General features: G+C 42.7%; 2 protein-coding genes across 3 annotated transcripts; both read right to left on the bottom strand.

The window, feature by feature from the left end:
* Positions 1-788: 788 nt before the first annotated feature.
* On the bottom strand, positions 789-15,307 carry LOC106977872 (high affinity immunoglobulin epsilon receptor subunit beta-like). Of its 2 annotated transcripts, none has more exons than XM_027045409.2 (10): positions 15,211-15,307; positions 14,295-14,342; positions 9,470-9,575; positions 7,185-7,375; positions 6,753-6,909; positions 6,193-6,324; positions 5,258-5,314; positions 4,187-4,330; positions 2,704-2,805; positions 789-1,450 (listed from the first exon to the last, which is right to left on the bottom strand). In XM_027045409.2, the coding sequence occupies exons 5-10, from the start codon at positions 6,906-6,908 to the stop codon at positions 1,325-1,327; spliced, it is 717 nt and encodes a 238-aa protein (XP_026901210.1). In that variant the 5' UTR covers position 6,909; positions 7,185-7,375; positions 9,470-9,575; positions 14,295-14,342; positions 15,211-15,307; the 3' UTR covers positions 789-1,324. The 2 variants fall into 2 exon arrangements, with proteins under 2 accessions (XP_026901210.1, XP_014930935.2); XM_015075449.3 differs by having other exon boundaries at positions 7,185-7,284.
* Positions 15,308-16,209: 902 nt separating this feature from the next.
* Positions 16,210-24,923, bottom strand: MS4A6A (membrane spanning 4-domains A6A). Its single transcript, XM_027045127.2, has 7 exons — positions 24,665-24,923; positions 23,042-23,204; positions 21,363-21,497; positions 20,997-21,053; positions 18,194-18,403; positions 17,218-17,305; positions 16,210-16,301 (listed from the first exon to the last, which is right to left on the bottom strand). Exons 2-7 carry the CDS (start codon positions 23,186-23,188, stop codon positions 16,210-16,212), a joined length of 729 nt encoding a protein of 242 aa, XP_026900928.2. The 5' UTR covers positions 23,189-23,204; positions 24,665-24,923.
* Positions 24,924-27,059: the final 2,136 nt, after the last annotated feature.

Genomic DNA, 27,059 nt, shown 5'->3' with positions numbered 1-27,059 from the left:
TTGCCAGGGAATTAATAATTCCTGAGAACAGCTTTTAAATAGCGACAGCTAGGAGTTGATATATAGTTCCTAGATTTTTCCTTCTAAACTAAGATCCACTTCGTATACAGGTGAAACTGGCTCGCTAAGGTATATTTTACTGGTTGCATTTTCTTGTTATGGGCTGAATTGTGTCCTCCTAAAATGTATAGGTTGAAGTTCCGATGCTCAATACCTCAGAAGGGGATTGTATTTGAAGATAGTGTCTTTTAAAGAGCTAATTAAGATAAAATGAAGCCATATTTTATGCAATCCAATTGTCACCGGTGTCCTTATCACAGGAGGGTTAGGACACAGACATATACACAGGAAAGACCATGTGAGGACACAGCAAGAAGGCAGCCATCTACAAACAAGGAAAAGAGGCTTCAGAGAAAGCAACCCAGCTGATACCTTGATCTTGGACTTCCAGCCTCCTGAGCTATGAGTAAATAAATTTCCGTTGTTGATTATGTGGTATTCTTTTATGGCAGCCTGAGCAGTCTACCCCTGCTATCTTCATTTGACTATCTTCTATCTTCTCTTCCTCCCTACTGATGTTTTTCTTCGCTTCTTAAAAAATAGACACACAAATCCCAATCTAAAAATTTGCCTTTGATAAACCAAACCCTGGATAGTGCCTTATAAAACAAAAACAAAAACAAAAACAAAACACCATGATACCCAGTCACCAAGAAGAAAGCAACACTATTAAAAAAAAAGAAAAAAGATTGAGTAGTAGGTTGATTAAATCAGCATTCAGGTAATAATGAGGTTGCATTAGATTTTTACTATGTGTCATACATTAGAGTGTGCATTTTGTATCGCATTACATTTTGTCAAGTTCACCTTGACACAAGCAAGGGAGACCTAGTACATTCAACAGTCAAAGAAACTTAGATTGGACCCAGTGTCAGATGGTATGCCACTACTCACCCAAACTATTTGCACAAAGATTTTTCATTTGAATAAACTGTCAACCCAGAGGGAAGTACAGTTTCTAGGAAGGAGTAAGTGGCTAACAACAAATTCCTCTCTGAGGCCTAAGAACTGAAATTGGCTCAAAAATGGTAATACCGTCCCAATGAAAAGAGGTCTATTAGGCCACGGAATGCTAATATTAGTATTTGCTGGTCACCTGTGAAATTAAGCACATATCCGTGCTAATTGTGTCTGTGTATGTGAAAGTGCATAATAAAAGACATGGGGAGCAGGGGATTTGTAGAAGATTCCTATCAGATCTGTCTTTGGTTGCCATCATGGATCCAAGATGCCCTGGTGTGGTAAAAAATGTTTCGATGGTGTCTCACGGATGAGAGTGAACCTGGTCTATGTCTTGAAGCACTAAATCTTCGTAAGTTTCAGGTTGAGTCAGTAAGTCTTGATAAGGATCTTCAGAATGTGATCTGATCAAGCAACTTAGTGCAGAAGCCTAGAAATAGGACATCACAACATCGACAATTACTTCAACCAGATTTTCAGTGATTTTTATTTGATCTTGTAAGTTTTTTGCTGCAGTGTTCTGTATAGCCCACTGATCCTCAACTGGTGGTACCTTTACCCTCCAGGGGATATTTAGCAATGTCTGAAGACATTTTGGTTGCCAAAATTGGGGGTGGGAGGAATTTTTGACATCGAGCAGATAGAGGCCAGGGATGCTGCTAAACAGATCATGCCCCCTCCTCCCACCCACCCCCCCACCCCTCAACACGTAATTATTCATTCCAAAATGTCTACAATGCCAAAGCTGAAACACCCTGGCCGGCCAATGTTTTCACAACAGCCTAGGCAGAGATAGGGCAATTCTAGCCATGTCTGGAACCACCGTAAAATACATTTTTTTTCGGTGATCTTGTCAGGTATTTATGTCGCCAACAGTCCATGCCAGCATCTACAGGGATTTGAGTAGTAGCAAGAGAGATAGTCATTCCATAAAAAATAATAAAATGCTATCCGTGAACACAATGAGATATGTCCCCCTGACTTTTGTCCTAGGGACGTGGAAACAGAAATATCAGTATGATACATTTTGCATGTAGCAAAGGCAAACCATTTACAAAGGCTTTGCAGAATCAATATGGAGGAACGCACATGTGGTGATGTGGGAGACTACATATACACGTATGAATATGTCTGTGTGTGTGAGCACATTGACGTGTTGGGGTGTGTATGACTGATGGGATTCCATGAAAAATTATGAGGTATGGAATTAATATCGAAATCACACTTACGTGTTCCTAGAGCTATTGTATCTCTAACTTGGCTGCTACTTTTTTCCTTAAGTATTTATTCGATCTAGTATGACATCCACTTGTTAAAGATACGGGAAAAGCCACTGTTTCCCCATATCCCAACACAGTAAATGTAATACATGTTCAGTATATTTTAGATGGATGAGTAAGAAATACATGTGTGAGTGAATAAGGGAAACTGACTATGAACGAAGTATCTATACAAAGGAATATTTCGAAAATGGAGTGGCTGGTGAATGTAACATGTAACTGTTGTTCTCTAACCTCCCATCTCCCATCTTGCCATTAAGAGGGTTTTTGGGGGGTGTTTGCTGTTGTTGTTGTTTTTGCCAATTCTCTATACAACCAGAGATTGAAGTTAACTATTAACACATCTGATTCTTTGTGATGCTTTAAATGCTTCCTCACCTTCTCAATAAAAAAGGCTACTCACCCAGCTGATCTCCTTGCCATCCACGGTATAAGTGAGCCCACAGAGTGAGAACGAAATAAAAATCTGCACACAAGTCAGCATCATTTGAAGGATCACAATATTCTACAGAAGAGAAGGGCAAGAATTAAGATTTCCCCAACCAGCTTTAGTCTGCAATGTGCTCATCCTGGTTGTCCGGGGGCGGGGGGCAAGGGGCCAGGGTTAGTGGATATTTTGAGGACAATGCACTTCCTATCTAAGATATGCCCATTCCATTGAGACACAATATTGGATCTGGCACAAACCTTGCCTCAGCGAGCAACCATAAATAAACTCCTACAGAAACAAATATGAGTTCTAGGAATTCTAAATGGCAGAGCTCTGCAAAAGAACTCCCTTAACGTTCTAGAGTTAGTTACTCCTATTTCAGCCATTTTTTCACACGCATTGGTCAAACACTGAATACACCAGGATTTTTCTCTCTCTCCTCTCTTTCTCTCTCACACACACACACATTCATACACATACACACATCATGTGACTCAACTTTACTCACAGAAAGGATGGATTTACTAACATTCCATTGGTCTTTTATTTTTTTATTATTTTTTAATTTTTTTATTTTAGAGAGATAGAGAGCATGGGGAGAGAGGCAGAGGAAGAGAGAGAGAGAGAGAGAGAGAGAGAGAGAGAGAATCCCAAGCAGGCTCCACAGTCAGTGCAGAGCCCGATGTAGGGCTCGATCCCATGAGCCTGGGATCATGACCTGAGCTGAAATCAAGAGTCAGATGCTCAACTGACTGAGCCACCCAGACGCCCCTCCATTGATCTTTTAAATTAACATTAAAATGACTCAGACCAGCTCCCAAATTTTGTATCATTTTCACTACTAGAAATCCATAGGCCAGCCCTCAATGTTCCAGATCAGGTCCCTCCTCTCTGGGCACACTGATCTGTGAGCAGTCTTTTTATCGTTTTTTTTTTTTTAGAACAGCCCATGTTCATCAGAGAAAATATGGAATAATAAGAATACGTGTTCTTAAAATGACACACAGAGGGGCGCCTGGGTGGCACAGTCGGTTAAGCGTCCGACTTCAGCCAGGTCACGATCTCGCGGTCCGTGAGTTCGAGCCCCGTGTCGGGCTCTGGGCTGATGGCTCAGAGCCTGGAGCCTGTTTCCGATTCTGTGTCTCCCTCTCTCTCTGCCCCTCCCCTGTTCATGCTCTGTCTCTCTCTGTCCCAAAAATAAATAAAAAACATTGAAAAAAAAATTAAAAAAAAAATTTAAAAATAAATAAATAAAAAAATAAAATGACACACACATAATTCTGAAATCAGGTTGTTTCACTTTTTTTTAAAAACAAATGTCATGTTTATATTTATTTGTTTTCTTATCACTTTTCAACGTTTAGAAACTTCATCATAGGCTTTTAGTCGCTGAGGGCTGAGGTAACTGAAAACAAACATCACGTGTGAAGACACCATCCAACAAATTAGTACTTACAGTTATAAAAGATTTAACCAACGAACACGCCGGTAACTCCCAGCATTCAAGTAAGACTATGTCAACTAAATTCACGGAGAGAAGAATTATCCCAGTGCTTGAAAGTAGTGTGCTGATAATGTTAGCTCCAATACTGACTTCGATCTGGAAGAGAATAAAGCCTTTAATGGAAATACTCAGGGCCCTTTGTATTTCCAGACACATCTTCTGCAGTACCCTGGAGGCACGCCCTGGCTCCACAGGCTAAGGTAAGGGATCCTTCATGAGGAATTCAATTTCCTGTTTTACTGAAGCAGTTTTCTGGCAAGCCACTCTACATCATGGGAGAGAAGGGAAGAAGTGATCCTCCGGAAATGAAAGCCCATGGAGCCAACATTATGGGGGTTCTGTTTGTTCTGACATCACTGATAGGAGTGATTTTCAATATGTCCACCCTGAACTAGAAGCTCCCTGATACAAACACAAACATGCACCCCTCTCCATCTTAGCCTTCCAAAATGCGTCTCTTCAACCATTGAAACAAGGATCTATCTGTAAAGACCCCCTTCTTTTGCTTCTTACTAGGCTAAAATTCAGACAGTTGGATACTTTCTCCTCTTTTTTTAATTTTAATTTTTATTTATTTTGAGAGAGAGATAGCAAGTGGGGGAGGGAGGGAGGAAGAGAAAGAGAGAGAGAGAGAGAGAGAGAGAGAGAGAGAGAATCCCAAGCAGGCTCTGCACTGTCAACACAGAGCCTAACACAGGGTTTGAATGCATAAACCATGAGATCATGACCTGAGCTGATGTCAAGAGTCAGACGCTTAGCCAACTAAGCCACCCAGGCACCCCTGGATAATTTCTTCTCTTAAAAAAGCTAAGTGTATAAGTGTATGTCTCATTTTCTAAAGAATTAACAGATGATTGAAGAAAAAGTTGCAAGCCAATGAAATAGATCATTGAAGAAAAAGTTGCAAGTCGACGAAATAGACTGGAATATCCAAATCTTGTTTTGGTTTGGCCTCCTGTAGAGAGTCAGAGTCAACTGTTCTTGTTAACTCATTAAATGAGCAAAAGGGAAACTGATACTCACCAGAAATTTTGTTTGTTTTCTTGTACATGAGATGGTCAAAGATCCAGACATGATGAACTGTTCATGAGACAGGAAAGACATTAACGGGGGAGAACACTTTCCTATCCACATCACCCACCTCCACTTTGGATGACTTAACCTTAACCCCATATCTCTCCCAGTCCAAAAGAATAATCCTAAAGAACAACGCATTGAATCGAACCAAGTTGAATGTGTGTCCATTTGGGGCATGTGGATGGAAGAATATTGATGTGGAGAGAAAGTGAGGCAAGAACTCAAGGTAGATGCCATTGACCGTAATAGAGTTGGATAGGATGGATGATTCTGCCCTACACACCCCCATCCTACCCCCATCCTGACCTATCCAAATTTATTCCAACCTGAAAGTTCATTTGCTTTCTTTAATTTTTTTTAAACGTTTATTTATTATTAAGAACAGAGAGAGACAGAGCATGAGCAGGGGAGGGGCAGAGAGAGGAGGAGACACAGAATCCGAAGCAGGCTCCAGGCTCTGAGCAGTCAGCACAGAGCCCAGCACGGGGCTCGAACTCACAAACTGTGAGATCATGACCTGAGCCGGAGTCGGATGCTTAACCGACTGAGCCACCCAGGTGCCCCTCATTTGCTATCTAAAGTACACCTGGATCCTCTCAAGTAGGAATGATCTCTTCCTTCAAAGGAGGGAGCATGGGACTCAGGAGCATTTTTTTTTTTTTCCTCCAAACACTTACAATTGGTCTTGAGGCTGCTTTGTCACTTTCTCTCCTAACAAATTCCCTATCTACTTGGCACAGTGCCTCTAACAGAGTCTAAAAAGGAGTCTCAGCTATTGTCTACAAAAAGAGAGGATAAACTAATTACATATATTTTTCCTTTATTTACAAGTTCTAAATAACTTCCTTGATTCCCAAAGTAGTTCAAACAGATATACTCACAGATGCTGTAGCCCAGAACGGGTAACCAATATAAAAGCAGAATAAAAGATTCCTTAAGTCAGAGTGGCAGTAAAGAAAAATCTCAATGATCCCAAATAAGAAACATTTCAGGCCAATCATTATCTGAGCTACCTGGAGGAACAAAAATAGAATACAGGGGAGAAGTGGAAAAACTCTCTACATTACAGACTTTTCTCCCTCGATCTCAAGGCCACATACAAATCGCATTTTATCTTTTCCACCTTCACTGGGTCTTAAAAATAATCCTCGGAAGAGTGAAATCCAAAAAAAAAAAAGGTGTTGGTTTCCCAGGCCCTGTGGATGGATATTACGTCATGGGGATATTATATTTGGGCACAAACATCCCATTTGAACTCTGGGAGCCTGAAACACCTTCAAAGCAAAACATCTGACCTAAGTGTACTCCCAGATATATTTTCTTACCCACTTTTTACCCAGTCTTATGAGCTGGCATAAAATAATTCACCCCCAATAAAGTTGTAGACCATTTAATTTTCCATACTCACCCCCTAACGTCTACAAGGCTAAAGGTAACTTACACCCAGGGATTGCAGATTCTTTTTAAGGAAATCACGCAGCTTGCTGTGTAGACGTTGAGCTAAATCGGGTGCGTCTGCTCGTTCCACCTGCGCACTTTGAATTTCATTTGTTGAAATGCCCTCAGCAGTCCCCTCAGTAGCAACGACATCACTCATTCTGTAAGAGACCTGTACTTGACGCCTCGATGCAGGCGTGGGGGGGGGGGGGGGGGGCGGTTCTGCAGCCCTCCAGGATGGAATCAATGTAATATGGAATTCTGGAGCACAGCAGTGGGAGACAGGCAGGGATGGGAAAATAGTACCACGGGGGCTTGGACAGCTTCCTTACACTTTCTAGAAACCCAAGATGTTCACCACTGTAGAGCGGACGCCTCCGTTGTTTCTCACATATCTACAAAAAAGAGCTGTGGATTGGACTGGAAGAATGCATACCTTAAGGTCAGGCACACCCTTGCGTGAATCGCGACTTCCTGTTATTTGCTCGGTGGCTTTGGACAATTCAGGTACATTCTCCGAGTTTCTATTTCTTCAGCTGTGATTTAGGAATAGCAACGTTTCTGTGACCTCATAAAGATTTTCTCACGTCATGTTACTGAGACAATTCATCGAAGTTATTTAATAATCTGCAACGTGATGCACGTTTCCAGTTCGTTTCTTTTCTCCTCAGAATAGAGCAATTTAAGCTTTCCTATGAATTCTCTGTATCATTGCCTAAAATTTCCATATGATGGATTTTTAGAATAGAACAGAATGGATCTCACTCGATTGGCCTTTTCCTCTGAGCCTACATTACTTGTTTTCGTCAGAAAGCCATACTATTTTTCTGTATTTAACATAATGGCTACATTATAAGATTTTGAAAAAACAGAGAAAAGTTCACATAAAGGTATATTAACCACACACAACTAGCAATATTTGCCTTCATTCCAAGTCTTTGCTGATACACATAAATGGTTTTTGAGAGTTTAATTATGGTTTACGTGCACCCTTGTCTCTAAATGTTTTACACTTCACATTATATATTAAAAATCTATCCAAGTGTCTGTTAATTATCACTTTTCTGTTTGCACAATATTTTAAAAAAGAATAATGGTATGATCTATTAAGCATTTTCAAGATGCCATATATGTATATTTTTAAATTTTATTTATTTATTTTTGAGAGAGAGAGAACACAAGCCAGGAAGGGGCAGAGAGACAGGGAGACACAGAACCCAAAGCAGACTCCAGGCTCTGAGCTGTCAGCACGAGCCCGATGCAGGGCTCGAACCCACGAACCGTGGGATCATGACCTGGGCCAAAGTCAGATGCTTAACCAACTGAGCCACCCAGGTGCCCCTAGATGCCGTATATGTTTTAAGTGACCTATTTTTGTTACTGTAAATAAGTATCCCTTTAACATTCATATTCATAAATTCCCTTTTGTGGGATTATTGGATCAAAGCATAAGGATAAGAGCAAGTGTTACACATCCTAAATTCCATGCCAAAAGGTTTTTTCTATTTACATTGTCATTAGAAATACCTGGATTATCGGGTTATGACACCCTCAGTGAAACACCTCTCTTCTAACGATGAAATCAACTGCAGAATATTTCAAGTGAAATATAAAAAGTAGTAGCAAAATGTTTCATTTTCTGGCTGACATCCTAGTATACCAGGTTTTCTTGATCTCTGTTTCTTTAGCATCTAGAACATCGCTCGGCATGTAACGGGAGAACATCCTTTACTTTTTAAATGAATTAATGGTAAACAATGAAAGGAAGATTGGAATCTATTGCTGACCTTGTAAAACAGAAACAAGTAACACTTTAATGGGTAAATTATGAATTCCAATGCAAAGGACGGACAGAAATTAAGGGTGGTGCATGTTGCTCTAAAAGCTTCCTGAATTACTTCTATCACACACTTGCCTCCGTGTAAACTTTTCTGTGTATCTCAAGAGTTAAAAAAAAAAAAAGTCACATTCAGCCTCTGATGAAGAAGATAATCTTATTTTTCAAAACTCTGATTGTAAGGGGCGCCTGGATGGCTCAGTCGGTTGGGCGTCCGACTTCAGCTCAGGTCACGATCTCGGGGTCCGTGAGTTCGAGCCCCACGTCGGGCTCTGTGCTGGCAGCTCCGAGCCTGGAGCCTGTTTCAGATTCTGTGTCTCCCTCTCTCTGACCCTCCCCCGTTCATGCTCTGTCTCTCTCTGTCTCAAAAATAAATAAACGTTAAAAAAAGTAAATAAAACCTTGTCCTCTCATGTGTATGAACATGCATATACCTACATGTGGTAAAAGTCTTACATAGATGGGAAGGGAAAAATTAACGATTGTCTCTGAGTTCAGAAGGAAGGAAAATGAGCTGGCGGCTCAGGGCTGAGGCTCCAACTCTGCCCACAAAGTTTTATTAATTTTTTTTTAATTTTATAACATTGAAGCAAATGAAGCAAAAAGCTGACCCTGGGCAATAGATAACGTATTTGTAATCATATTGTCTGTGCATATATCCTTAGTAAAACAAATGACAGTAAGAGAAAATACTGACACAGAGCCACTGCCAAGCTGGCAGAGAAAGACTTTTCTGCTGTCTCCTCCCCTCCCTGGGTCCTCACTCTTCCAGCTTGGATCTGCTCCCAATCCAGGGATTTTGCCTATCCCCAGCCCAGACTCAAGCCCGGAATCATTGCCAAATTCAGCCAGAATATATACAACCAAAAATGAGCTGCACCTACCTTGATGTCTATCCCAGGCTGCTGGTGGGTTTTAAGTAGCAAGCTGTTCTGGTTTGCAACCTTGTGTTTCATATCTTTCATGGAGTTGCCCCCTGCCCTTGGCCCTCTGTGGAGAAGGATTGTTATGGTAGAACTGTTACTCTAGGCTTCTTTATTTCCAACTTTAGGTTAGATATAAGGGCGGTAAAGATAAGCTAGTCTTAATATTATCAGAAGATAATGAACAATCTACCACGCTCAGAAACAGAGATAACAGCTTTCTGAACTCTTCTGATGGTGCATATTCCACTGTATCGGTTTCCACTTGATTCTTTTATTTAGACCCAAACTCCCTGATTCGCGTTTATATAAATAGTTCTGTTTAATTCTAGTTCTGTTCTTAAGGCGCCCCTACCAAAAAAGATGCCTTCAAACCCTGGCCTCTTCTCTGCCAAATGCTTTTTCTCCTTGCTGAGAGTATGCTTTTGAAAGGCTAAAATGTTTCCTTTTCCTTATCTCAAACATCTGAGTGTGACACCTATAGATTCAACGTTTATCCGAGGTATAGTGAATAGTGCTCAGAATTTCTTTTTCAGTCCTTACATGACAGATACAAGGATCTACTTATTATCTATATATTAGAATTAAAAAAAAAAAGGAAGCTGAGAATTGATCCAAGATCACACAAGGAGTAATTAGTCAAACCAAGTCTGTCTAAACCCATGCCTGTGTTGTTGGGGTTAATTTCAGCAAGCCTGAAACAGACCTGAGAGGTTTTTCGGGAGTACCTGCGGGGCACTGACCCTTAGTCAAGGCATGGACACATGGATTCATTGTGTTGCTCTGTAACCAGGGGTCTGAGGAGTTTCTGGGTGGCTTGTGCCAGCTTGTCAGCATTATTTATTGATAACAGTGTGACTAGTGATGTGTACGTGGCTTCAGCGAGACCACAGAATGGTATGTTATTGGGGCTGGTTGCAATAGCATGCCCATGTGACAAGCCAGGTATAAGAAGCCCCCAAACCAATACAATTTGGTCCTGGTCCTGAGGTTTTCTGTTGGGATGCCTTATCAAAAACAAACGTGCATCACAGGGGGAAAGGGAGGGCAATTGGAACACAAGCCCGTCATTATGGACCCCTTGCAATGAGGCAGTCATTAGCTGGCACACACATTTTTAGCTTAACGCTGTTGCTATATCGTGTCCTAGTCCTGCAAAATAGATCTTAAAGTGGGACGCATAGTCCATTTGGATCCTCTGAGTCTTCGTTAGAAATTAACCCCTGGGGCGCCTGGGTGGCTCAGTCGGTTGAGCATCCGACTTCGGCTCAGGTCATGATCTTGCAGTTCGTGGTTTCGAGCTCCGCATCAGGCTCTGTGCTGACCTCTTGCTCAGAGCCTGGAGCCTGCTTCAGATTCTGTGTCTCCTTCTCTCTCTGCCCTTCCCCTGCTCACGCTTTGTCTCACTCTGTTTCTCAAAAATAAATAAATGTAAAAAAAAATTTTTTTTAAATAAAAAGAAATTAAACCCTAACCGCTACCACTGGAACATTGGGCATCAGAAGTGACATTGCATTGAAGACCTAGATTCGTCTTTAACTGAAAATATCGCTAAGGATTTATTTATAAGTACAAAGGGTGGTTTTGATAAAGGGAATGCCCAGGTGGTTACTGAACCCCTTCGGTTTGAGGTGGCACAGGCTTTAAAATCAGTTGCTGATAATAGGACTTCCCGGTATAATATGGAAATGATAGAAACCTGACCTGAGGATCTAGCAAAATGGATGAGTAAGGAACTGCAAAAGAATGGCAAGTCAGCTGAACATTCCTTTTTAGCGTTCCTGCTTAACAAGACCAAGAGTGAGCTTTTCTCTCTTTGGCCAGTAGGAGGAGCGCCAGCCAAAGGAACGGGGAGAAATCACACCGGTCAATTGTCTACATCTATAAAAATGGCTCCTAAGAATTTAGTGTATAATGGACTAACGGAGAAATGCATCATTTACACTCAAAAGAGGGCAAATGCTCTACTGTCCCTCCTTTGCCTTGTGATGGTCAACGCCTACTGAAGCCATGGAAATACCTCAAAAGCTGGCGGCTTCAGAATGGCTCTACAAAAACTCTATGAAACAAGCCCCCCCAGGTGAGATGCCCCTTGCCTGGGTTATGACTGACACTGTGATAAAAGAGGTATCACCAGAATGGGCATCTTATTTGACTTTGCCCTTGTGAACTCAGGAGAATGGAAAAAAATGGCAGTCTTGAGGCACATTATTCTGTAGCTTTCCTTTCTTCTAATGTCTTTGTCTGGCTTTGGCTCATGGAATGAGCTGAGACCGTCCCCTCCTTTCATTCTTTTTTTTTTTTTAATTTTTTTTAAACGTTTATTTATTAATGAGAGACAGAGAGAGACAGAGCGTGAGCAGGGGAAGGGCAGAGGGAGAGGGAGACAGAATCTGAAGCAGGCTCCGGGCTCTAAGCTGTTAGCACAGAGCCCAACGCGGGGCTCGAACTCACGCACCGTGAGATCATGACCTGAGCCGAAGTCGGACGCTCAACCTACTGAGCCACCCAGGCGCCCCCTGCCTCCTTTCTTTTGTGAAGAAGTTTGTAATGGATTGTTATTATTTTTCTTTAAGTATCTGATATATTCCAGTGAAGCTATTTGGTTCTGAGCTTTTCTTGGTGGCAAAGTGTTTGCATATTATTTCAATTTCTTCACTTGTTATAGATACATTCATATATTTCTAATTCTTTTTGGATCAGTTTTGGTAATTTATGTCTATCTTACAGTTTCATTTATTTGTGTAAGTTGCTGGCATAAAATTGTTCGGAATTATATATAAGGGCTTTATAATGCTTTTAATTTTTGTAGAGTTGGTGACGGGTCTCCTCTTCCATAACTGATTTTGATGTGTGTCTTCTCTCTCCTTTCTGTTTGGTCTGTGTAGCTGAAGTTTGTTAATCAAAGGACTAACCTTGCTTTCCTTAGTCTTTCTTCATTATTTTTCTGTGCTCTAGCCTTAATTACTTCCGTATTTCTCTTTACTTTGGATTTAGTTTTCTCTCTCTTTTTCCTGTTTCATGGGAGGGGGCTTAAGGTTATGGATTTGGGACATTTTTGCTTCTGATATATGCACTGAAAGCTATAAATTTTCCTCTAGGCCTAGGATTAGCTGTCGCCCATACATTTGATGTTTTCTTTTTTATTCAATTTAAAATATTTTCCAATTTCTTTTTTTTTTAAATTTCTTTGACCCATAGTCAATTGAGAAATGAGTGATTTAAATTTACAGCTATATGGGTATTCCACCAAGTCTCTCTGCTATTGATTTCTTGTTTAATTCTGTTTTTTTCAGAGAACTTTATATTATTTCAGTCTTATAAAATTTATTGTCTTAAGTTCTAGCATATGATCTATATTTGTTTTCTATTGTTGTATAACAAATGCATTACTACAAATAATATATATTATATTATGTTAAGATTTTTAAAAATATTTATTTATTTTTGGGAGAGAGACAGAGCATGAGCAGGGGAGGGGCAGAGAGAGAGGGAGACCCAGAATCTGAAGCAGGCTCCAGGCTCTGAGCTGTCAGCACAGAGCCTGATGCGGGGCTCGAACCCACGAACTGTGAGATCACGACCTGAGCCGAAGTCAGACGCTTAACCGACTGAGCCACCCAGGTGCCCCTATATTAAGATTTATCTTATATATATATGTGCATCAAGTTAAGTTGGTTAATAGTGTTCAAGTCTTTTATTTCCTTCTTGATTTTCTGTCTAGCTTTCGTATCAATGATTGAGAATAAAATATTGAAACCCAATTGCAGTTGCTGAATTCTTTCAATTCTGTCAGTTTTGGCTTCCTATATTTGGGGGTCTCTGCTGTTAATTACACCTTCATTTACCCTTGTTTCTTCCTGCTCTGTTGACCCTTTTATCATGATAAAATATCCCTGTTTCTCTCTAATAATGTCTCATATTAAAGCCTATTTTATTTCATAATAATATAGGTATTCTAGCTTCTTATAGTAATGGTTCGTGTCTTTTTGAAGATACAAATAATAAATTATTTCCGAAAGATGCATTGTCCCCTCTCACTGATGACATATGCAGACAAAGTTTGCAGGTGTGATTTTATACTGTCATATTATCTGCCCGCAGGGAAATTCTCCATGGACACTGAATTATTACCCTGGCTTGCCTTTTCTATTTATTTGGGGGGCTCGGGGAGGGGGGGGAGGGAAAGCATTTCTCTTTCTCACCACTGGATGTAAGTAGAGTCACCTGTGCAGAAGCTCTGAAAAATGCCTTTAATTCTAAAATCTTCCTTGGCAGCAAAGGGAAGAGAAAATAAATTGCTGCAGTCTGAGATTCTCTGTTTAGAGCCCTGTACAGACACTCTTGGAAGAATGAAAGATCTTAGGAGATTAATCAGTTTCAAAATCCAGAGGCAGACAGAGATTCAAATTGTTTAGAGAATCAAGTTGGCGTAAGGGAAAAAGTTGGTGGGGGGTGGGGTGGCGGCGGTGGAAGAAAATTGAAAATAAAACTTAATGGAGCATGTTCTATGTGAAACACACGTGTTTTCAATACATCTTCAGATCTCAAGGTAGACACCAATCTCATTTCACTCAGGCTGGAGGGGCGTGGCCGCTTAAAAGACACAGGTGGTTAACATGCTGGTTATGTTGAACCAATGGTAAGAAGTGACTTTGAGTGTTGCCTAAAGGGCTGGCTGCCTTTTCTGAGAAAGGAGTCAAAGCTAAGAGAAGTCTAGCTTTGGGAAAAGCCCTCAGGGAACCTAAGGATAGGTTGGGGACCCTCCCCAAGCAGAGAAACCCACCTTATGATTGATGAGAGGATTGGAACTTTCCGTCCACCCCCCTGGCCTCTGGAAAGAAGAGAGGGGAGAGAGGGGGTAAAAATTGAGTTTTATCACCAATGGGCAGTGATTTAATCGATCATGGGTATGTAACAAAGCCTCCATAAAACGCCAGAACAGGATTGGGATAGCTTCTTGGTAAAAACAAAGAGATTCGGGAAGAGTGGTCCTCCACAGCGTTTCCCATTCCTTGTCCTCTGTATCTCTTCCCTATGGCTTTTCTAGAGTTATATCCTTTTACAATAAACTGGTAATAGTAAGAGAAACAGCCACTCTAGCAAATTAGTTGAACTAAGGAGGGGGCTTGGGAACCTCCACCTGTAGCTAGTGGGCCAGAAGCTCAGGTGACAATCTGGACCTACTACTGGCATCTGAAGTGGGAAGAGGGTGGTAGGGTCACAGTCTAATAGGACTGAGCCCTTAACCTGTAGGGTTAGATGCTATCTCCAGGTAGAATTGAGTTAATTGGTGGTATTGATAAAATACACATCATAGAAATCAAATAAAGATTTTATTTTGAAGCCAATTACTTACAGAGCTCCTGAGGTTTAATTGTAGGGGGCTTGTCTACATGTAGTGATGAGTAAAATCCTGTGAGGGAACACTACTGTCTACTATGAAAGAGTCGGAACACCACCGTAAGTCAGTTAACTCCTGTTGGCGATTAAGGGGGACAGGAAAGAGTTGTCTCCTTTACTTCGGCATGATCACTAAATCACACAATCCTATCTAGGTTTTTGGTAAACGTCTATTTGGCGGTCTAGTCGATGGTAACTTACACATCTGTGCTTTTACCTAATGCCAAATCAAGACCCCCCCTATTGAACACATATATTCAGCAACAAGAAAACAAACATACATTTCCAGTACTCATTACCTAAACGCTACATTTCAGGGAACTCAAACTTTGCTTTCTTGAGTTTCTCTGGCTGGTCTTCATACAGTATCATAAAGCCAAATTTCTGATGACTATTCCCCTAAGAAGTTACTAGTTCTTCGTATCCAGGGTCACAAAATGCCTTTGAGGGTGTGCTGGATTTATTCTTGCAACTCTGAGGCAGGAAAAGCACACGCTAAAAGAAACAAAATATGTTAGTTCTTCAGACTTCACTAAGGTTCAGCTTAATATATACATCTCTCGATGTCATTTCCTCCAATCTGTGTGTGTGTGTGTGTGTGTGTGTGTGTGTATGCATGTGTGTTATACAAGATGAGTGTAGCATGTCATTAAGCTCTTTAAATAAGTGCTGCTCATCAGCTTAGTATTCATTCTGCTTTCTGTAATAAAATTTTGGATAAATCAAGGCTTTTTAATTTGGTTAAATGAAGCTGTGAGTCTATGGTGGTGGGAGGGTGCTGTCCCATGGAATTTGAAACAACAAGTTTTTAAAAGTATCTTTTAGGTGAAAAAAGAATTTGAAGATCACAGGAAGGTGAAGCCAGAGCAAAGGACGTTTGCCAAATGCAGTCATGTGCAAATATCTTTCACTGAGTCAAGACTGTTAAGGAGACTGGGGCTGTCTAGGAAAGACACAAGCCAAGTTTAGGGACCCAAGCACAGCACGGACTCACACACAATGCCAGGCAGGCCACTTAACTTCCAGGTTTCTGCATTTACAAGATAGGACACCGAACTGGTCCATTTTTCAGGTTCAACCATTCCATTTGGTTGACCCTCAGCCAGTCAGCTCCCCAGTCATTATCTGCTTTCCTCATCTGTCTTCCATCCCCATCAAACCAGCTCCGATGTATATCTCATGACCGACAACTGCCAGCCCGTCAGTCACTCTAGCTGACATCACTCAACACAACCCTGAACCTGAAATACACCTGGCAGGACTCGGGAAGGCCGGCCAGCACACTCACCCCAGGGAAGTCAGAGTGAGCCTGTTTCCACCAAATCATGGCAGAGAGCGCAGCCAGGCAGAACTCCAGCGCCGTGTAAATCAGCATCACAGACAGAGTTCCCTGCAGTGGAGGAAATACAAGATTGGCAGTGCTTGAGTCAACTGAAGCCCTCATCCCTTGTTGGGCGGCGATTGTAGGGATGAAGGCCTCAACCATCACAGAGTGAAGAGCACACTGCTCCTGCCCAGCCTAGCAATTGGCTTAGTTTAATCCCTTTGCTTATTTAGACCCTTGAGAGGGAGGATGAACTGTAATTACATCAGCTACACATAATCCACTTTGTGCACTGTACGTTTCGCTCGGAGACATAGCTGTATCTGATTACATCGTTGACTCAGCTAGTGGTATAATAACTCCCAGGGCTGGGAAAGGCCAGCTCCCATTCTTGCCTCAGCCTCACCTCTACCGCTTAAGCAGCTGAGTGGGCCCGAAGTCTCTACTTCTCTAGCTTGTTTCCTCATTTATCAAATGTGCACCATGATACTTCCTTCTCAGGGGGGATCTGAGAACCAATGAGGTTTTGACCTTATTGGTGCAAGTCCTTTGTAAAAGTCAATATTAACACCCCCTCTGGATGGGCTTTCTTAGCCTTTCTTGATGTCTGTGAGAGTTAGAAAGAACAATCAAGGCAATAAACACAGCATAAACAAAGCCGCCACCCTCACTGACAAAGCAAACCAACTCAAAAAAGATGCTCCACCAAGAGACTAGGTTCTACCATTTCTGTCCTGAGGCAGCCTTCATGCAAATCTGGCGAGATGATAGGACAGGAGAGCAAATGTGACTGCACAAACTTCTCGTCTATTTACACACAGTGGAAGAGGAAACGCAACTCGTGGACGTTAACGAGAAAATGTCCTAGCCAGCAAGCTCACTATAGTCCCTTTATTTATAAAGCAAAATTATCCCTCACCAATTCATACTTGATTCATTATACAAATCCCTCCTAAACTTCTCTCTCCAGGATGATTCTCACCATGAGCTGGCTCCACCAAGTGTGGGTTTATGTCAATTACTGCCAACCTCATTTGCAGGTACCTTTTCCCCATGATCATATCACGAACCTGGAGGGAAGCAAGTTCCTTGGGCCAGCTCCATAAGGAGTGGTGTGCAAGCACGTGCTTGACCAGCTCTGGCCATCCTCCAGCTGTGTCCTTGACATCACCCACTTTTGTGACTGCAGGACAACAGATATTCTGGAGCCCCTTTATTCGTGTCTTTCTCAGGGTTTTCTGACCACACACATACCCTTCAATGCTCCAACCTAAGACATTATTTCTATTAGCTAAACTCCATTGCTTTCTTTTCCCTAACAGTGGCAATTGTTATTGGTTGCCATTCTCCATCCTCCTATATATATTTCTCAATTTAATAAATTCCACCTCTGTAAGTTATAACAAAGAGCAATGATGCTGCTTTCTCACTCCATCAATACTGTTCATCACTGCAGTCACCGGAAGGAGAAGCCCTCACCTCCAGGGTCACAGTTCCTACCCTCTACTTCTCAGTGCTGGGCCTGATGTCTGCTCAGGCCAAGTTAACACCCTAGTACACATACTTTCCGTGCTTCCTGATCACTTACATCTTCCTGCTGTCTTTGCCTTTCTGAATTTACCTTTCCTCGTGCCAAGATTTTTGGTTTGGCAAACTCCTATTTTATGATTCTAACAACAGAATTACTTTGATTATTAAGAAACTCTATCAAGGTAAGTTTTAGCTTTTCCTTATCACCTTTATTTGTCATTGCCTGTTCTACTCCATTTCACTGCCCCAGAGCCTACCCTGTCATCTCAGTCGGGCAGTGCCCCCCTCTTTGGGAAGACAGAGCCTTGGCCTTCCCCCAGATGCCCAAACCAGAAAGAGTTAGACAGATTTTCAAAAGAAGGGGTAACGACAAGTCAAGGCTTTCAGAAACCTCATATGACTGGAACAACCCATCTAAAAATACTTACAGTCAGAGTGGTTTTGGCCGTGATGCATTGTTTGTCCATATATGGGTTAATAAAATAGCTAAATGTAGTCCATTCAGGTTTTCTTTGCTCTTTGTTGAAGGTACACTTCCGAAAGGCAGGATCCACAGCAACCAACGTGACAGAGAGGAGAATGAAACCCACCAGAGCACATAGAGAGCTCAGAATGTTTGCAACCACGCTGCTCTGAACCTGACAGACAAATGCTGAGTAAGAATCACTTCCGATGAGCAACCAACATTCTATCATCCCTCTCTGCCAATGCATTGCAGAACCTTACTTTCTAATCTGTGTCCTTCAGGAAGTCTAGCATGGGTAGACTTAAAACCTGTATGTCTCCCCAGCACTTAGCAACATCTCTGAACCTAGAAGGTACATCTTGGCTAGGTGAATGAATAAATGAAATGTTTCTCCCCACGTAGGACTTCAGTAGGTGACAGAGAATATTCCTCTCCTGAATTCTTTACCCAGGACTGATGGCTGGGCTTCCTGAGGCCGTGTCTACAGAATCCCCTAAAAGGTATGACCAAAGGCAGATGTGATTTCTTTCTCCCCCAACTCATCCAGAAACTCCTGGTGGAAGCATCAGCCACACAGAGGAGCCAGATGAAGCAAGGCGCTCCTCCTTGCACCCCACCTTCTTCAATGCCCAGCCACCCAGATAGGAATATGGGGACATAGTGTAGTCAGGCTTAGGTGAGCCCTGGAGTGGACAGACCCAGGGCTCTGTATGAATGAGTGGTCGCACCCAGAGCTCTGTATGAAGGAGTATATAGAAAAGTTCTAGTCTTAGGCCCGAGGATGGTGTAGCATGTGAGTGGCAGGGTGAGGCAGGGATGTTAGGAAGCTGACATCATGGTAGTAGCTTTGCCTGCGACCCTCTCAGTTTTCCTGAGTGCTCCGTTCCCCAGTTCCATTTTCCACTCTGGGTCTCGTTTCCACATGTACGGAGTGAGTGAGGGCAACAAATACACTGAGCTCAGAGATGTGGTCTCTTCTACCCCAACTCACAGGAAAGGGGACTCGAGCAAGGATGATCCTGAAAGCTATATTTATAGGTGAGTGTGGTCCAGGGAACTCCCAGTAGCCACAAATTAGAATATCACATAATCCTGTCTAGGTTTCTCTTCCTTTAGGGGCTCAGCAGTTGGAGATTTCGGGCACAGTAGAGAATAGGCAGGGCATTTTTCTCCTCCTAACCCCCATTCCCTAAAATAATGACTAAGGTGCACGCTCCTGGGCCTCCTGATAACCTGATTTCTAGAGTATAGGTTTCTTAGAATAATTTAGGTTTGTTCTGGGACAGCACTCTCCCTCCACCTCAGAAAGGGCTGGTATAATGTGTGAACACAGTAGAATTCACTACAAGATTCATGACTTGGTGAGCCTGAGTGCACCCAAAGCCCACACCCCCATGGCCTTGAGTTTGCTGCTCTGTTCACTCTGGTGTTGCTCTTCTCTGGGGTAAGAGTCCCATAAGCTTCCCTGGTAATCTAGAAACGTTAGTCTTTAAAAAAATATTTATTTATTTTGAGAGAGAGGGAGAGTGAGCAAGCATGTGCATGTGTGGGAGGGGCAGAAGGAAATGAGAGAGAGAATCCCAAGCAGGCTCTGCACTGTCGGCACAGAGCCCAGTGCGGGGCTTGATCCCACGAACCATGAGATCATGACCTGAGCCGAGGTCAAGAGTTGGATGCTTAACCGACTGAGCCCCCCGGGCGCCCCTAGAAACATTATCCAATACGGTTGTCACTAGCCACATGGGCTACTTATATTTAAAGTAAACTGAAATAAAATTTGAAGTTCAGTTTGTCTATTTCACTGGCCACATTTCCGGTTCTCAGTTGCAACATGTGACTGGCAGTGTGATTGCTTCATCTCTGCTATTCCAGTAAATTCTATAGGACAGCACTGATCTAGCAGCTTGGGGGCTAGGTAAGGGTTCCGAGTAATCAAACTCTAAAGTCTGATGAGAGAGAGAGTGAGAGAGAGAGAGAGAGAGAGAAAGAGAGAGAGAGGGGGGGATTGGCATTGTCCTGAGCACTCACTCTAATTTCCTGCTGCCTTCAGGAGATTTTTTTTTTTAAGCAGAGCTTCCAAATGGAGTTTCTCTGCTACTTTGTTCTATGGCATTCTCACATGTGACCCCCAACATCAAACTACTTGAGGGACCTAGGATTGAGTGAAGATTTAGTGAAACTTTACAGATTAGAAACCTCCCTACAATCCATCTTTCCTCTCCCTGCCACTCCCAATCCTGGCTTTCCTGGAAGAGTTAAACGCAGGAAAATTTGTTTTTTTTTTATCCAATACCAATAATTACACCTTTTAGGACTCGAGAGTTTATACTCAGATCCTCCAAAAGTATTGAGTTTTAGATCAGATAGATAAAAGAATGAGAGAGAATTCCCCACATAACAATTTTGACTGGCTTTTCTCAAGGGTTTGGACAGAATCCACAACACATACACCTCTTTGTAGCACTGTCACCGTCTTCGTCCCTGAAGACTTAAATTTAAAGTCCAGTCACCGTCAAAAGTGCATTATAAGGAGGCAGACTTTTTCTAGAATAGATTCCTGGGCACTGATCTAGAGTATAAGACAGTACCCTGAATGAAGTCTGTGACTGAGGGTGCACTGGACAGGAATATGGATAATCCAGACTCAGTTCCTGACTCTGATAAATATCTGCTCTGAACCTGCAAGGTGGAGACATTGACCCTGGAGAGTTCTCCCTAAATTTCATTTCGATCCCTCATTAGTGGGTCAGAGTTCTTATACTCACCAAAGGCTTAGTTGACTTTTTCTCCATGATGACTGACAGAGTTCCAGAAATGACAAACTACTCAGAAAGGAGAGACAACGGTGAGGTCAGTTTCTACGTATACACGAAGCCGCAGTGTTAGCCACAAGGTGATGAGATGAAAAGTAAGGTGATCTTCAGAAGAAATGATTATTTGAGCCAACCAATCAGGTGACTCCTGCTATCCCACCCGACTCAACTCTTCCCTGGGCTATACACACAGGGAAACATGTTCTACCATTGACCCCTTGCTCCCGGCACACAGTGAGCTGACAGGTGCACAGCCTGCCCTCCTGGCATCTTCTTCCCACTTCCACCCCGCTTGTCCTCCTAAGGATCTCTACTCACACACAAGCCTCCCATGAATGGGTAAGCAGACTTCAAAAGGGTGGAAAACACCGGGGTAAAGGATGGAGAGGACGGAACAGATACCAAAATGATCCCCAAACTCAACACCATCACCCCGCACAGGATCTGAATAGCCTGTTGGAAGAAGAAGAAGGGAGACAGAGGATTAAAGTCAGCATTTGGAGAGGCAAAGCCTCTCTATCTCTCCCAGGGTCCTCGCACATCATCACCGTCTACAGGATCCCAGCAAGGATACAGACACTGTAAAAGGTCTGGGGTGGGGGCTCCACAAAGACGTTGGAGGAGATGCTGCTGTGTCACAGAAAACTATAGTCTCGGGCCATCTGGCAGGTGTTCAGCAAGCCTTCGAGCATCTCTGCCTCTCTGGCTCATGGGCCTTGCTCCCGGCTCAGTGTTGGACTGTTTTCCCTGGCTCTCTCATTCTGTTACTACCAACTCTCCTGTCTCTTATGGAAACAGGGGCGATCTGAGAGCCCTCACACCGCCTTGGCACTGGTGATGTGGAAGTCCCTCCCTTCATCTCCCACACCCTGCTGGACACAACAGAGAACCTGACCCTCCGGTCGGCTCCTTGACCCCTCCAGTCCACGTCCCTACAGCTGTGGATCTTGGCTTCCAAGTAGCCAAGGTTGCCTCCTTGACACCCGCCGCAGATATTTCCAGCCCTGTGAATATTTGCCAAGCAGTTTTCCAAACATTATGTCCCACGAACCTCATAGTACCCCACAGGATCATGTATTTGAGGCAAGGCAATGGGTCCCCCCAGGTTCTGCAGCCTTAGATCATATAACTGCAGAGATAATTCCAGTCCTACATATATCCCTCCCAGCTCTCCTCCCTTCAGTCCGCAGAGCTCTGGCAAATCATGCATGAGAGGAGAGAAGCTAACAAAAGACACATATCATCCCTGTTCTCAGAAGGGAAGGATAAAAGAGGGGAGAGAAGTTTATTTTTCTCATGATTTGTGGTGAGGGAAAAATTCCCTTCAAAAACATCAGTCAGGTTGCCTAAGCATGCAATTGGTGAACACATAGAAAAAAACATACATAAAATATGGAATTATTTATCACCATTACTCTGGTAAAACATGTAGACATATGGCTTTTTGTACCCTGATTACACTTCAAGAGAGTGATTTTGGGGCTCCCGGGTGACTCAGTCAGTTGAGCGTCTGACTTTGGCTCAGGCCACAATCTTGTGGTTCATGAGTTCGAGCCCTGCATCAGGCTCAGTGCTGACAGCTCAGGGCCTGGAGCCTGCTTCAGATTTTGTGTCTCACTCTATCTCTGCCCCTACCCTGCCCATACTCTCTCTCTCTCTCTCTCTCTCTCTACTAGAAATAAATGAAACATTAAAAACAATAAAAAGAGAAAGTGATTTTTTATAAAAAGAGGAGTGTGCTATTGCAAAACTATGGAAACATCAACAAAGACTCAACTGCTAGTATTCAGAAGAGGGGAAAAACATTTTTAATATCATCTTACGTCTGGGGAAGGTTTGGATGGCTCTACAAGTGGCTTCCATTGGACTACTCATGAACCCAGAGTCCCTCTGGCAAAACTTAAGAGCCACCATGGCGTAGTCTAAAGACTACGGTTTCTTTCCTGTACCCCGCCCCCCTCCCCATCCCATTCCAGCACGTTCTGAATTGGGCTTACCCCAAGAACTTTGACCTCTGCCTTTAGTTGTTTCTTGAGGTTGTATTGCCTCTGGTTGGTGGGTTTAGGTTCCCGTGTTTGGGGGAAGCTGATGCCATTTGGTGTCAGAACTGCAATGGCCTCATTGGTCATGGACCGTGATAGCATGATTGTGCCACAAACCCTGGAAGAGAAAATAAACACATTCAGTTCTTAAAAAGTATAGAGCTCTCAGGCCTCCCAAAATTGGGAGGTACGGTCTAGTCTTGTTTTTGGGGTTTGGCAGGACATAAATAGGCACGTATTATTATAAATAAGGTTAACGGGGGGTAAGGGGGGTTTGATTAAGCTAGTTATTTACTAAATCAGTATTTGCCCATTAGTCTGGACTTGACCTATTCTTTTAGGGAAGGGAATTTATACAGCATGCAGCGGTGAAAACCACAAATACTTGGCATCATGAATATTTGTTTCCCAACGGCGTTTGGCACACCAATCTCGAGAGGCAGATGGTCACATAAAACTTGCAATACGTTGAAATCTCTCCCCTGGTTCTACTCACAACAAATGAATAGCCAAATATTCCAAGAATTTCACCCTCAAACGTCCCTACCAGTTATGAGATGCAGGAAGGGTTCTATTCATCAGCGTTTTCCTATTCGGGTTCTGTACTTCTCACGCTACCTAACTGTTCATTTTTTAGCCCAATAATAATACTTATTAGGATTAATCCCAAGTATTTTTAAGTTGTATTTTATTAGACATTATCCTCCAGTGCCTTTTTTTTTAAAGTAATCTCTATACCCAAAATGGGGCTTGAACTCATGACCCCGAGATCAAGAGTCACATGCTCTATGGACTGAGCCAGCCGGGTGCCCCCACCCTATAATGCCTTTTTAATCCTTACAACAACCCTGTAGGTTAGTTGGTTCTTTAGTTACCAAAACCATGCCATAGTGAGGGAAACTCGGAATCAAAAAGCTTGTTGTGAAGGGAAATAAAACCCATGGCAAAGAGTTAATGCCGAAGAGATATTTGCAGTTATGATGATTACTCAGGCATGTTCACATAACTGGAGAGCTGTAGAGCTGGGACTGGACCCCAGCTCCCCCTGAGTATGGAGCCTTTGCACAATTAACTAGATCGTGTGACCCCTTCATCCTTTCCACCTGGCAACAGCAGCCTGTGCCTGTGTTGACTCATTCTGGAGAGGCAGCAGCATGTAGAAATACGGTAACAGGACCAGAGTCATGAAAGCCAGGTTCCAGGCCCGAGCCTTCCACTTGCCAGCCTCAAGTGACCAAACTGCCTGCAGTATTAGCGACGAGCTCAGCCTGCATCTCTGCTCATAGCACCGTTCTCAGCCCCTGGACTGTCCAGTTTGTACAAGGCCCAAGAACAGTTGAAGGGGCAAGAGCTGTGCTCTCATTGATCATGTGACCTCAGGTAAGGGACTCACTGAGATCACACAGTTAGAAAACAGCAGCAAGAGTTAATCCAGAACTCCTTCCCTCTGCCTGCTCTATTTCCAAAATAATCTGGTGCCTCTTAACTTCTCTCCAGGAGCTTCCAATCCAATATCCCCTCTAAGGGAGGCACAGCAGGGGAGTCAGAAGTTGAAAACAGTCTCTGGACATTGCCTACCTGTGCCCGTGGACCAGCCTGTTGGTTGCAGCTGAGGTCTCTCAAACTCCCAGGAGACTCTCGGTTCTCACACAGTCCTGTAGAATTTTCTACTGGTCTTCACCTTTTGAAAATCACCAGCCCTTCCTCAGTCCAGAGTTTATAGCCACACAGGATGTGATACTTACAGATTGTGGATTTGTGAAATGTGCTTGCACTTCCTTTTTTCCCCAAACTCTTAGCATCTTCAGCAAAGTCTCCAGTAGAAAACCTAAAGATTGGGAGAACGTGAGATTCTCTGAGCTCTGTGTGTGCATTGCCACCCCAACACTTCCTAGCTCTGTGTTATCAGACAAGTCGGTGTTCTTCTCTGCCTCAGTTTTCAAGTTTCTTAAACAGGGCAACAGTACCAACACTGGAGATTTGCTATGAATCAGTTTAGAGAAAATATTTATAGAAGGCCTTTACTGTTTCCAAGAGGCATTCAATAATAGTAACATTGATCATGATAGTGATATTGATAAATAATAATATTAAATAACATATAGCTAACTATAGTCATAATAATAGTGATAATGACTATGCTGATTTCAAGAGGCATTCAATAATATATAAGTAATAACAGTAATAATAGAATATAGAAAAAATGTTTTTGTTACTTATGTAAATTTTTCTTTTTCCAGTTCCTTAGGCTCTGGACAGGCTGAACCAGCCTCTCAGCACCCACTGCCTAGATGCTGCCTGCTATAGGGTGGTCTTTCTTTTCTGGTTTCTCTCTCTCTAGCAATGGATCTCTGTGTCCCAGAAAGGTTGGACACTTCTAGGAAGTGGTGAAACCAGATGGGGGCGTAGTTGGGGAAGGACCTGCACAGATTTAACAAACTCAGACTTGGGATGCTTTTGTGAAGCAGAGGGGTCCTATGCACCCTCAAGCATCCAGATGGACGTTCTTTGGAAGCCAACTTTGATATATCAGGGTGCTGGCTCAGGATGCCAGCACTGGAGCCAGTCATAGAGGCTGAACAGCCCCATTCCATAAGCTTCCTCTTTCCCTTGGGGGAGAGCCAGAAGGAACCATGGGAACACAGTTGCAACCCATCACTGTCACCTCAAGGGATTCTGGGTTCTGCACTTAACTCCACACATTAAAGGAAAGAGTTAAGAAACACCATTAAGGTTAGCTTAGTTCCCAGAACTAGATGGCACAGATTACTAATGCAATTCTCTTGTGTTAAACTCGAGAGATGAGTCTGAGAGAAGGAACAGACTCTTGCTAATAACCAATTAATTCTATCAACCAAGCAAAGACTCCCTCTACAGTCTGTCTTCCTCTCTATACAATTATAGCTTCAAATAATCGCAGACGAGTTACAGGATTGCATGAAACAACACGTGCAAGGTGCTTAGTACCGGACCATACAGAGTGGTAGTCCAAAAGGGCTTTATCTCCTGTCTTCCCTCCAATATCCACACCATTCAAACACCCAATTCCAATCTCCCTCCCTGCCTCCCTCTACCCACTGCATTCTCCTCCTCATTTTTCTTTTGGGCTTCAGTAATATCTGAACAAGAGACTCTTCTCTCTGTTTTCTCGACTTAGACCCATCCTGCCTTGACCATCTCTCGTTTCCAGAGTCTGGACTCCACCAATCCAACTTGGAGGGAAAGGACTGACAGAGCAGTAACACCTGTGATTAATAATTTAGGACATCTCTTCTCCGGAGAAGCACTAATGTCATTTTGGGTTGGATAATTCTTTTTTGCAGGGCAGGGGAGTCCTGCACTCTCTAGATGCCAGTAACACTGCCTACCCCAGATGTGATAACTAGAAATGTCACCAGATATTGCCAAACGTCCCCCAGTGGAGAGGAGACTAAAATCTCCTCATTGAGAAAGCATTGATCTAGAAGCAAAAAGGTTTTTTTCTGTGACTTCTGTGCAAAGGCAAGTATGCAAGAGATGAATCATTGTTGCTATTTAACTCACTGATTTAATTTTTAATTTTTAAAATTTTTATTATTTTTATTTATTTATTTTCAAAATTGCATTTATTTATTTATCTTATTGTATGGCATTTATTTGAGTGGAGGGCAGAGTGAGAGAGAGAGAATCTTAAGCAGGCTCCACACCCAGTGCAGGGCCCAATGCAGGGCTCGATCCCCGATCCTGGGACCATGACCTGAGCCGAAATCAAGAGGACACTCAACCAACTGAGCCACCCAGGCACTCCATTTAGTTTTTATATTTTATCTATATTTATATTTATAATTATATTTATATTTATATAACCACATAAAATTTACAGTTCACTAGTGTTAAGTACATTCACATTGTCATGCAACAGATGTCTAGAACGTTTTTCTGTAAAACGGAAGCTCTATACCTATTGAATGACAACTTCCCATTTCCTCCACCC

Source organism: Acinonyx jubatus, chromosome D1, assembly GCF_027475565.1.
Source record: "Acinonyx jubatus isolate Ajub_Pintada_27869175 chromosome D1, VMU_Ajub_asm_v1.0, whole genome shotgun sequence".
NCBI classification, from domain to species: domain Eukaryota; kingdom Metazoa; phylum Chordata; class Mammalia; order Carnivora; family Felidae; genus Acinonyx; species Acinonyx jubatus.
This window is presented reverse-complemented; position numbering and strand designations above follow the sequence as displayed.